This window comes from Macrobrachium nipponense, chromosome 5 (genome assembly GCF_015104395.2).
Source record: "Macrobrachium nipponense isolate FS-2020 chromosome 5, ASM1510439v2, whole genome shotgun sequence".
Classification (NCBI taxonomy): Eukaryota; Metazoa; Arthropoda; class Malacostraca; order Decapoda; family Palaemonidae; genus Macrobrachium; species Macrobrachium nipponense.
In genome coordinates this window covers 48,620,456-48,633,980 of record NC_061107.1, presented here as the reverse complement: position 1 = coordinate 48,633,980, position 13,525 = coordinate 48,620,456, and the positions used below count along the sequence as shown (strand labels likewise).

The 13,525-nt window shown below is 39.0% G+C and overlaps 1 protein-coding gene across 1 annotated transcript in view; it reads left to right on the top strand.

Moving 5' to 3' along the window:
- Window positions 1–13,525, top strand: part of LOC135215287 (glycosyltransferase-like domain-containing protein 1) — a 296,564-nt gene that overhangs the window by 198,717 nt on the left and 84,322 nt on the right. Inside the window, exons 7-8 of the mRNA XM_064249831.1 lie at window positions 3,218–3,359; window positions 4,123–4,211. Coding sequence (XP_064105901.1) covers window positions 3,218–3,359; window positions 4,123–4,211 — 231 coding nt within the window. The remainder of the gene's footprint in view (window positions 1–3,217; window positions 3,360–4,122; window positions 4,212–13,525) is intronic.

The window sequence follows — 13,525 nt, the reverse complement described above, 5'->3', positions numbered from 1 at the left end:
CTCCAACAATTGTCGGATACAAACATTAGCATAATGATTAATTATTATGGCAGGGCAATCCACCGTAATATTGGTAAAATCATGGTGATGATGAAGAAGGATATAATGGCATCATTCAACCATATATTCAGTTCCGGGAAAGAAAATCAACGTCATGGACTTTGTCCACAAGGGGAAGATTCTTGGTGCTATTTTCAGCGCAGCATAGCAATGGGTAAAGAAAGAGAGAAAATAGAGTTCAAGAGATCTTCAACAGTTATCAGTTTAGATGCTGAGAGTGAAAGGAAAATAAAGGCTGTGTATGAAGCCCTGTCTGAGAAAGAATTGCTTGAACGCTGCGTTCGTGGTCTTACACAAAACGCGAATGAAAGTTTTCATTCAAAAATTTGGAACAGAGCACACAAGACTAAGTTTGCTGGAGCACAAAGATAATCAATTAATTAATATTCCTATTTCATAATAATTTCGCATTAATACTCAAAAATAAAAACTAAAACCATAAAATTAATGGTAACACAGTCTTTTACCTTTTTTTATGAAGGACCCGTTCTCAAAACATAAGTTTTTTCACCTTCAAAATGTATCTCATCCTCCCTTAGTATTGGACAAATCTAAATGAAAATTTCTATATAATATGGGGAAACATGGTAGATTAAAAAAAAAGCCAGGGATTTTTAATATTTTGTTTCTGAATTTTGGCAATTTTTTTTCCTGTAATTTTTCTGGGGAAAAATTTCATTAAAAAAAAAAAATTCATATCTCGAAAAATAATTAAAAAATCAAAAAATCCCCGGCTTTATATCAAAGGTCCATATGTGTTTTATACGTGGTTCAAAGCTCATCCCTTAAAACCAAAAAGCAGAGGAGGAGATGCATTTTGAAAATGGCCATTTTTGGCCGAAAAATGCTCTGGCATCACAAAACCTAAGGTCACTGAACAAAATTTTTTTTCCCCAGAGGTTCCACACAATATCCCCTTTAACAAACCCAACAAACCCCCCTATATCAACATCCTGTCGTTAAAAAAGTCGGAAACCGGCCGATCCCTTAAGTTTTATAGATATTAAGAAGACCAAGTAATAAGAAGGCATGAAAGGAGCTGCTAGGAGAGACATCTGGTATCATATGGGAAGAAAAGGATAGTTGTGGTGGGATGAAGACATTGAGAAAGTAGTAAAAGATAAGAAGGAGGCAAAGAAAAGATGGGAAGAGTCACAGTCAGTGGAAGACAGAAATAGTACAGAGAGAAAAACAAGGTGGTGAAAAAGGTGGTAGCCCCAAGCTAAAGCAAAGTCGTATGATGATGTGTATAATGAGCTGGGGACAAAGGAAGGATTAAAGAAAGATGTGAAGCTATCAAAGGCTAGAAATAAGAGCACCAAAGATATAACACACATCAAACAAATAAAGAATCAAGAGGGTTGTAGTGCTTAGAAAGGAGGAAGACATTGTTAAGAGGTGGAAAGAATATTTCGAACAGTTGTTAAATGAAGAAAATGAATAGACTAATAAGAGAGGATGGGCAAGTGAACATTGGCATGGTAATGAGGTTTTCTAGGCGAGAGGTACTAAATGCACTGAAGAAGATGAAGAATGGGAAGGCAACCGGACCAGACATGATCCCGGTGGAGGCATGGAAAGCATTAGGAGATGAAGGAGTGGATATACTGTCGATCTTATGATAAAGATCCTTGAACAGGAAAAGATACCAAATGTAGTGGCGTGGGAGTATATTGATCCCAATTTTTAAAGGGAAAGGCGATGTCCAAGAGTGTGGTAATTATAGGGGCATTAAATTGATGTCCCACACTTTGAAGATACTGGAAAGGATGATAGATGCTAGACTGAGAGAAGAGTACAAATAGGTAAAGAGCAGATGGGATTTATGAAGGGAAGGGGAACAACAGATGGTATATTTTTGTCTGAGGCAAATAATGGAGAAATTCGGGGAAAGACAAAGGGACCTACATATGGTATTCATTGACCTTGAAAAGGCTTATGACAGAGTCCCGAGACAAGAGGTAATGGAGAGCCTGAGGGAGAAGATGGTGCCAGAGAAGTATGTGCGATTGATACAAGAGAGTGTACGGAATGTATTTACCAGAGTGAGGAGCAGTGTTGGGGAGACAGAAGGTTTGAGGTGAGAGTAGGATTACACCAGGGGTCGGCTCTGAGCCCATTTATCTTTAACATAGTGATGGATGTTATAATAGAGGAAGTAAGGGAGACAGTACCATGGAACATATTGTATGCGGATGATATTGTTTCTGTGTGCAGAGAGCAGGGAAGATCTGGAAGTGAAATTGGAAAGATGGAGACAAGTACGGGAGGACAGAGGAATGAGAATAAAAAAAAAAGTAGATCCAAGACAGAATATATGTGTACCACCACTGAGGGGGATGATAGAGAAAGTATTCAGCTTGGTGGAGAGCAAATAAGGAGAGTTGATAAGTTTAAGTATTGGGATCTTTTGTTAACGCTGGAGGAAGTATGGAAGAAGAAGTAAAACATCGGGTACAGGCAGGCTGGAACAACTGGAGAGCGGCCTCGGGAGTTTCTTTGTGACAAAAGAGTGCCGCTTAGGTTAAAAGGAAAAAAAAAAAAAAAAAAAAAATCCACAAAAAAAATTTACAAAAGCACAAGCGGTGGTAGAACAGCAATGCTGTATGGTACTGGAAACAGCAAGCATGAGAAAAGCAGAGCAGAAGAAGATGGATGTGGCAGAAATGAGAATGCTTAGGTGGATGTCGGGGTAACAAGAGTGGATAGGATCAGAAATGACTACATAAGGGGGTCAACTAAGGTGGTGGAAGTATCAAAGAAAGTGCAGGAGGTGGGGAGGCTGAGATGGTATGGACACCTGTTGAGGAGAGATGAGGACCACGCTGGGAGACATACTATGGGAGTGGAGGTGCAAGGAAGAAGAAAGAAGAGGGAGAACCAAGAAAGAGATGGAAGGACTGTGTGAGAGGAGATTTACATGAGAAGGGAATTGATGAGGCAGAAGCGCAAGATAGAAATAGATGGAAACGGCTCATCCGAAACGGCGACCCCATATAAAAATGGGAAAAAGCTGGGAAGAAGAAGAAGAAGCCAAACAATGACTGAAGTTGTATTATATGGTATTTGTATTTATACAGATAACTTTTGATATGGATGTTGATGTGTAACATTATCTCCTATGCACAAGATTCTAAGTTATTCTTTTATTTGCCAGTTTGGTTGCAGATGTTATTGTGTTCAACTCTCAGTATAACTTTGAATCCTTTCTGCGTGAAATACCTCGTCACTTGAAGTTGCAACCTGACCACCGTCCTGATGCTCATGCCATAACGCAGCAGATCAGAGAAAAGAGTCGGGTAAGCCACTTGGTTATTTGTGTGTTGAACTGTCAGTGTTCACCTGAGTTAAACTAGAAGTGAAGCTAGTAGAATTTATGTTAAAGATTTATAACCCTCTGGCTTTATATAGTTTTTAAATTGTTTATGTATTGCAACTGAGATTAGAATAATTTTAATTCAGTATTTTCCTTGAATACCAGTTTTTAAATTGTTTAGGTATGTGTTGCAACTGAGATTAAAATAATTTTCATTAACTATTTTCCTTGAATACCAGGTTGACAGTTGTGAATTTGTAACTTAATTTTGTGTGCAAGAATTTATATATCAAATCCAGCAGGTTAAGTTGAACATGTCAGTGATTTTTTGCTATTTACCTTTCCATCATTTCTTCATAAAGTGGACACTTGTTGGGTACCACCTGCAGACACTCTTGTGTAGTACTGTGTAGATGGTATTTAAGGTTCTGTGCAGCATTTCTTTGGACCAAGTGGCATTGTTTTCTGCATATTACTTTTCATTTGTTCCTTTTGATCTCTTTTTACTTGGTTTTCTAACTATTTCAACTTTATCTTGATCAAGTTTCCACCTCATTAATGGATAAATTTATCCATTAGGCAAGTTCTGTTGGCATCTAAAGATGTGACTTTATTAGTTTCAGTGATGTAATTTATAATAATGCTTATAATACTGTGTTACCATGGCCCAAGGAAAATGGAAGATGAGTTTTATTTACTGTTACCATGGCCCAAGGAGAATGGAAGATGAGTTTTATTTATTTCAGGTCATCTTTTTTCCCGTTTGTATTGCACATAAAACAAGATCTCCAAAGGATGCTTTAGAACCACTCCACATCATATGGCCTCATAGATGGTAAGGAAGTGGACTGTATTTTGAAAATTATTTTTTATGCCAAGTGACACTTTTTCCTATCACTCGAGAATGTAGAGACCCTTAGTCATCCAAAGTGTTGTTATTCTAACTTACTTATTACCTGAACAAGCTCGGTCATGGTGAAAACAAAAAAAAAATTTTAATGACCACTGAATATCCAAAAGCTACTGATAAAAGGTAACTAAATTTATGTTAACAACTAATAGGAAACTATTGAAGAGAATGGTCTGTAAATGCAGAGTTTTTTTAAATGCGTTTCTTGTTTTTGGAGATCTAAGGCCAAATAAATAAGGATGGAGTAACTAGTTATTAACTGTTAATGGACAGGGTAATAAATCAATACCATGCAACACCCCAGGCCGGCAAAACTTTAAAGTTGGCCAATTTAAGATATAAATGTCATTGGAAATTCACATGATGTATGAAAAAAATGATAAAATATTGTCCCTACCTTCCATGTGGGGCCTATGGAGCCTCTTTTACAAGACAATCATATATTTTACGAAGTTATACAGGATTTTTCCAATAAACAAATTAATTTCATTTTTAAAATCATAATTATAGCTCACACAATATCAAAACTTGAGAAATAATTAACAAATTTTAAACATATTTATTATAAAATATTTACGTAAATTTACCGAGAACAAAAATGCAATAACCCTATTGGATTTATACATGTTTTTTAAATACTTATTTGTACTTTTCTTTGCAAAATTTAGTTTATAAATGACAACAATCATAAAAGATAAGAACTAAAACAACAGCAACCCCTTGATATATCCATGAGCAAATTTACAACATAGACGTCTTGTTAGGAACTAGTGACTCTTTACATACATTGTTACTGTGTATATCTATAGTTGTACACAGGCATATCAGAATCTCTCCCCAACTTTTATTGAATTATCCTTGAGGCATGAGCTGCTTCGGTCATTAATGACTGTAGAGAGGGTAGTAATAGGTATGTGATATAAGTTGGGATATAGATTCCCACTCTTCAAAACTCATCTTTTAAAGTTTAGGAATATCCTCAAAGTGTGAGTTGGTTTTTTCAAACAGGCTTTAAAAGGGAATTTGACAAATGAAAAATCTATTTCTTGGGGAAGACCTGTGTTGCCCGGTGAAATGTCCCTATAGCACTCATTCTAGGTTATAAATAAATGCTAATATACCAGAAAAAAAGGCATATGGAATGCTAGAGTTACTACCTCCAGCTCGCTCACCCTCATAGGGTGTCGGTATAGCACAGGGCCGAGTGGAAACTACTATCACAGATGCTTTGCCAATTAGAAGTCTCCTCTCTCAAAATCCCCCTCTAGAGAGGTGCCGTTACAACGTCTACCTTCCCTCGCTACTACTACCTCTGCCAGGAAACCCTCATTCCTGAAATATGCACCCAAGCTTGGGCAGCTAAAGGGTGGGGAAAAGGAAAAAAGAGAGGGATGGTTCACCGCGGGCAACACAGGTCTTCCCCCAGAAATAGATTTTTCCTTTGTCAAAATCCCTTTTCTGGGATCAACCTGTTCGGCCGGCCTGAGAATAGTAGCAGAGAATTGGCCATACAAGCTTGGTAAACAAAAAATTTATATGAAAGGAAAATAAACATTTTTCTTAAATTATTGTTTTAATAAACAAGGTAAGAATAACAAATTACAAATGGTAAAAAAGCACCTAATATGACAAAATACATACTAACCTGGAAAAAGCAACAGGTAATGAACATAAAACAAATAATAATACATGTACATGTACAGGAGTGGGTTGATGAGCCAATCCAATCTGAACAAAAGGCAGAAAGGCAGGGATTACAAGCGAGGCAGGTAGGTGAGAGTGAGTACCAAAAGATAATAATAGCAAAATAATAAAATACAGATATAGAATTACATAACTAGGCCCGTATCAGGGGAGACAATGTTCCCTGCAGTCACTGCCGAATATTTAAGGGCCTCTAGATTTTCAGATAGTGCGTTTAAATACTGTCGGGATTTCCAACCCGTATATTTTTTAAGATCCTCAAAGTTCATATGATGAAAATAATTAACTGAGGTAGCCACTGCTGTCTGATTCCCTTCAAGGAAATGGTTCCGCCTTTTTCTCTAATAAAAAGAGGACCTGAAGACCTTTCAGAAGTTCTGCCCAATTAAGATTTTAACGTAACGAATGCTCTCTTTGGAGACAAAGATGGAGATCATCAAGAAGTATGAAGCTGGTATGCGATTGAGTGTGATCGCCAAGGAATACGGCCGAATCCGTCGACAATAGCACCAGGACCTCCTTAAACAGAAAGGATGCCATCAAGCAAGCTACACCGTCCAAGGGCCATCACTATTTTGTCCAGCAAGAGGACCCACGTGCACGACAAGATGGAACGGCTGCTTCTTGTCTGGATAAAAGACAAAGAAATCGCTGGTGATACGATAACGGAGACGGCAATCTCCCACAAGGCCAGCACTATTTTCGGCGATTTGATTGCGCAGGCAGAAGACGACGGAGGGGAAGGGACATCAACGCAAACCCCAGACTTCAAGGCTTCGCATGGCTGGTTTGAGATATTTCGTAAACGAACTGGCATCCATTCGGTGGTGCGGCATGGGGAGGCTGCCAGCTCGGACACGAAAGCGGACGAAGCATTTAGAAAGACTTTCGGCGAGAGATGACAAGGAAGGCTACAATTCTCAGCAAGTTTTTCAACTGTGATGAGACTGGCCTTTTTCGGAAAAAAATGCCTCATCAGACGTACATCACAGAGGAAGAGAAGAAGCTACCCGGGCATAAGCCTATGAAAGACATTCTTACGCTCGCACTTTGTTCGAACGCCAGTGGGGACTGGTGTATCACTCTGAGATCCTCGAGCCTTCAAGGCCCACTAAGTGCTTAAGGAGAAGCTTCCAGTGATGTGGAGGGCTAATGGAAAAGCCGTGGGTAACAAGGCTTTTGTTCACCAAGTGGGTAAATCTGTGTTTCGGCCCGACAGTGAAGAAATTCTTTGGAAGAGAAGCGCCTCCCCCTGAAATGTCTGCTGGTGTTGGACAATGCCCCTCCCACCCTCCTGGCCTCGAGGAAGATATCCTAGCGGAGTATTCCTTCGTCAAGGTTCTTTTTCTTCCACCCAACACCACCCCTCTCCTCCAGCCCATGGACCAGCAAGTGATACCGAACTTTAAGAAGCTGTACACGAAACATCTTTTCAAGAGATGTTTCGACATCACCGATACCACAAACATCACCTTGCGTGAATTTTGGAAGGAGCATTTCGACATGTCAATTGCATCCGACTCATCGACAAAAGCGTGGCAGGAGGTTTCGAGGCGAACCTTTAATTTCCTCGTGGAGGAAACTCTGGTCTGATGCCGTATCTGCCCGAGACTTCGAGGGATTCGACATGGGCAAAGATGGTGCTGCAGAGTCCGAAACAGTTGACGATCCCGAAACTGTTTCCCAACCAGATCTTGACGAGATCGTTGCACTCGGCAAGTCCATGGGGCTGGTCGTCGACGAGGGACGACATCAACAACCTTCTCGAGGAGCACCAAGAGGAGCTTACGACGGATGACCTGAAGGAGTTGGAGGCCATGCAAAAATAACGTCATTCAAGATGAGTTCTCTAGCAGCGGTGAGGAAGAGGAGGAGGACCCTATGACAACGGCAGAAATTAAGGATGCTCTAGCCGCTTTTCATAAGTGCAATCGTTTATAGAAAAAAGACAACCCGGAAAGGGTCACAGTTCGATGACGTTTGCCTGAGTCGTTTAAGGAACATTGTGAATAGTAGGCAGGAAGCAATCTTCCTTGGATAGTTATTTTTTAAAGAGGCCTTTAGCATTAGCAGGAGTAAGCAAAAAGGAAGAACCAAGTGATAAAAAACAAAGTTGAAAGCAAAAGGAAGAACCAAGTGATGAAAAACAGAAAGTTGAAAGCAAAAAGGAAGAACCAAGGGATAAACAGAAAGTTGAAAAGAGGTGATGAAGTTGAAATTCTGTTTAAAAAAAAAAAAAAAAAAAAAAAAAAAAAAAAAAACAAAAAAAAAAAAAAAAAAAAAAAAAAAAAAAACTAGTAGTAAAAAAAAAAAAAATAATATAAATAAAAAAAAGTAAAAAAAAAAAATTTATTTTAGTTTTTGTAAAGTTAAGTGTTACAGTTTTGTTAATGTGTTTTCGTAAATTTTAGTTTATGTATGTTTTCCTTACATTTTTATGTGTTTTCGTAAAGTTAAGTGTGCGTACGTATGTACGTATCTGCCGTATGTCCTCCTCCTCCTCCTCTGCCGCCACTTTCGGAGATAGCCTCACTCGAAAGGTAAGCTTCCACATTTTACGTACAGTATTTCTTGTATACCATGTACACTAATACACTTTATTTACAGGTTAATTTGCATTTCGTTATTAAGTTAGGTATTGAATGGTCCAAATTGTTGTAGTATTTCCTTGTTTATAGGTCAATTTAGCTTTATTATGAAATTTACTGGGGTGTTTTTGGAGGGCTTGGAACGGATTAGCCATTTTACATGTAAAATGTGGTCCAAGATACGAAAACCTCATGATACGAAGGGCGCCTCGGAACGGATTAATTTCGTATCTCGAGGTACTACTGTACCTAGAAATGAGTGCCATAGGGACATTTCACCGGCCGACACAGGTCGAGCCCAGAAATAAGGTAGTTACAGTTATGCTTGATAAACTGGGTCATTAGAGTCCTAGTCATGCACTTGGATGAACTTTCACAATTTCTTTGACAGCTGTATTCTGATAAATTCTTTATTAATTTTGATGGGGTAGGGATGTATTTGGATTAAATTCTTGTTATGATTCTAATGATACATGATTGGCTTTAGGAACATAACTGTATCATATTGCAAAAGTTGCCTAAATGAGTCTCCTAAATTTTTCTTAACCCTTAGGAGCTGGGGTAATAAATCAATATGCAGCACCCCAGACCAGCAAAACTTTGAGGTTGGCCGATTTATGAAAAAAGCAAATGCACATGATGTAAGAAAAAGAATCTAAAGAAATTTTATGAAGTTATATGTGATTTTTCTAATGAATTAATCAATTTTATTTTGTGAAATTATAATTATAGCTCACACAATAGATAAGAAATAAAATTAGTAAAAAATTCTGGGCTTATTTGTTAAAAAATATTTATGTAAATTTACCAAGAACAAAGATGCAATAACTTTTTTGGATTTACATGTTTTTTTCTAATATTTCTTTGCACTTTAATTTGCAAAATTACATTTATACACATACTCTCATAAAAGATAGGAACTAAAACCAACAGCAACCCTTTGGTATATTTATGAGCAAATTTGCAAATTTACAAAAAGATGTCATGTCTGACAGAGAATCACTACGTCCTCCCTTGAAGTCAAGATCCCAACTAACTCTCTCGTGGGCAGCCCAGAGTATTTTAGCCAGTCATAAAAGTTGCCATTAGTGAATTTATGGGCTATAGAAAGTAATGGCACCTCCTGCCTGATTCCCCCAAATAGATAGCATGTAATATTGTTACTCACTGTGAGTCACTCGTCGTCCACCCAAAACCTGTTGTTGCTACTCATGTGAGCATGTCAGTCCATATGACTGAAACTGCCATCCAGACAGCAAAATTCCTCTTAGAAAAATTGAAAAACACTAAAAAGATTTACAAGGATCTGGAACATGATCAAAAGATTACTGGAATCCCTAGACAGTCTTATAACTGTGGAAACAAATAACAATCTCGCATGGATCTGGGATGCAGTGAAAGGAGTGCAGGAATCATTAGACAATCATACAGCATGCCACCAGACTCCTTTGAATGTGGCACCTATTATTTCCTCACCTCCCAGCAACACGAGAGAACTGAGTGTGCGACATGAAGTTGAGATGGCCATATCCCCCCAAGTGGGAACTGCCCTCTCTCCTTTGGATGAAGCACCCACATTACCTATAGAACTTTCAGAGGACATCGTTGGACTCCTAACCTCTTCTCCCTCCCCAGTGCCCCTGGTGGAAGATAAATCATCAGTGACAATCATCAGCCCTAGTGAGTCTCCAGGCCCTGTCTCCCCCCCCCCATCCTCCTTTGTGGATGATGCTGAGAATGATCATGAGGAGTCTGGCAGCTGGGAGACACAAGCAAGTAGAAAAAAGAAAAGAACCTCTCGTTTTCTCGCTGGACCAAAGCCCAACAATTGTGAATCACTTCGCCCAAAACCTGGGAAGAGATGTCGAGTTGTGATTCTCAATCTGTGCTCATCAGTGAAGTTAGACACCTTTGTGGAGAGAGTCAAGTTTTCCACGAACTCCCATGCAAAATTAAGCATAAAGTGGATTACAGGATTACCTTGATGTTCTTAAAGGCAAGAATTTTGTTCCTAATATAAAAGTCTCAAGATATAACCTTACCCGGGAAAACAAAAAAGACTAAAGCGGGAACTTACTGACACCCCAAGCAGGGTCACATCCACCTCAAGTGCCATCCAACCTCCCATGGTGAGTGACTGTCCACTCCCACCCAAATGATCTGCTCTTTCATCTCACATCTTCAAGAGTTGCCATGAATACTTTAGATATAATCTCTTTGAATAGTTTTGGCCCTGAGCGAAACGTTCCTTTCCTAAACATGTTCTGCAAAAACTTCAATGGAATCATTGCATTGCAAGAAATGCTCCTCTGGGAACATGACCAGGTAGTCTGTTGAGCCCTCAAGGAGTACCCTTTCCATGATCTAGCCAGAGCTCCATGGTGACCAGATTAATGTCAAAGAATTCTCCTAACTGGTCTTATGGCCAAGTATATGTCATAATGATAAACTTTATAACATGTGATAGAGTATAAATAAACTCAGGATAAGAGGGCACTTTCTATTATCCTTAGCGAACGCTAATACCCAGTTTTCCTACTACGTCGAAACTGCAAAAGGAATGGTTATGTGCATTTGCACCATCATATTGTTTACATACGACCTTTCTGTTGGTCAATGTAGGATGATGCCATAGCCAAAACCAGTGTCTTTTTGTCAAGGAAATGGGAGGGTTTTTAGGACTCAATAGCAACTACCAAAAATAAGGTTTTTCCTACGTCAAAACCTATTTTTTTATAGCATATCGCTGTCTTGTCCTCAAGGAGCTTTACAAAGAAATTGACAGGTGACTAAAAGCTCTTGGATTCTAATGGTAACAACCCAAAAACATTTTTGGTCCAGGGTTCAAGCCACTAGTTTCAAGTCCCTATTCTTTATTCCAAATACCTTTAGGTTTGGCGGTAAAAAACAAGACACTAAGTGTGAACTTGCGTTTTTTAGGATGAAGTTCTTTAGTGACTTAACTAAGCATGCTGGGTATGATTGCAGTATTGTCAAACCCTTCCTAGTGATAATTAGCATACTCACGTGTTGGGAAGACCCATGGTTTGCTGCTGTAGCGCCTATGGGTCAAGAATATCCATGCCACCTACCAATACACAGTGTAATAGAATATGTTTGAGCTTGTGGCAAGTGTTGCTAGAGTGTACGAAAATAACGGACCTTTTGGGATGTCTGTCATGACCTCTCTAGGTTAACCTTTAGTGCATGAACTGGGCATAATGTTATGTCTCCAAATTCTAGTTTACTTCAAATAGATTTCCTTCTTAAAGGATCCCATTCTTGGCCAGGAATGACTGGCCAGAGGACAATAAAAATTGATTGTCAGCTCTTTGCTTGATGTATTGTCCCCATCTGCAAGAGCCCAGTTTGATAATACTAGCTCCTGATGCTAATGTAACCAAGAATATTGCATACTGTAGCTTGTGAGTTGTGGTTGTCCCCCTCTAAGAAAGACCCGTGGTTTGTATCAGGTCCACTGAATTGTGGGGCTGATCGAAGTCTAAGCACCTTGTTCAGGGACCAAGTAACTGGAGCCCTTCTAAAGCAGATCTTTGTAGTGTTAAGGACCAGAAAAGGGAGGTGACAACTCCTAGAATACATACAATCAAATCATGAAATCATATATCAATGATGCTGTCAATGCAGCCTTGTATTCCATGATTGCTGTTATTACTGCAAGGCATTTTTCTTCGAAAGGGATAAGAAGTTTTTAATTTGTTTCCCTAGAATTTTTAACTAGGCTCTGTATGGATATACAGGCAGCCCCGGTTATCTGCGGTCTCAGTTAATTATGGTGCCAATAACTAAAACTCGTCTCTTATGGCGCCATAAATGGCCAATTTTATGGCGCTAGACAAGCGCCGTAAAACCGGATCACCATTAACCAAGACCGCTGATAACTGGAGACTGCCTGTTTATCCATACAGAGCCCAGTTAAAAATTCTAGGAAAGTAAATTTGAAAATTCTTATCCCTTTTGAAGAAAAATGCATTGCAGTGACAGCAATCATGGAATACAAGGCTGCATCAGCAGAATCATTGATGTATGATTTCATGATTTGACTACGTATTCTAGGAGTTGCCACTTCCCTTTTGCAGTCCTTTGCACTACAAAGATCCGCTCTAGAAGGGTTCTAGTTACTTGGTCCCTGAACAAGGAGCTTAGACTTCGATCAGCCCCACAATTCAGTGGACATGATACAAACCACAGGTCTTCCTCTTAGAGGGGGACAAACCACAACTCACAAGGTACAGTATGCAATATTCTTGATTACATTGGCATCAGGAGCTAGTATTTATCAAACTGGCCTCTCGCATATGGGGACAATAGAGTTCTGGCACCATAACATACCTAACAGGTGCCTTTAACCAGTTATCGGCGCCATTAACCGAAACTTGTCATCATAAGCACCATAAATTGCAGTTTCAGTTAATGGCTGTTTTCACTGAACAGCACCCCGTCAAGAACGGAACCCCCACCAATAACCAGGACTTAGCCTAGTAGAGGGCATTGCCTATTCCAGATTATTCTTGAGCAGATGTAAAGGCTATATGTCTGTGGCTGAGCAACAGGCTGTACAGTATCATCAATGTGAAGCTTAATATTATAATCCCTCAACTTACTTGTGCCTTCAAAGATATTGTTAAACTCAGAAGTAATACCACTAGCAGAATGAACTTTAAAATTCCCAATTCAGCAGAAGCTTTATAATCTAAAACAGACAAGTAAGAGTTTGTAACTTCCAGAACATAAGTTGTTCTTTTTACGTTATTACCATTAGCAGATATCTGACAATCAAATTGCCCCACTGATGAAAGAGGTATAACACTTTCAAAAGGATATGTTTAAACCTTGCTTTGATGTAACTTAACTGTATTTTGCACCAAAGCCAGCACAAACTTCCATAGGCACATTATTAATGTTAATATAAACCACAGGTCTCTA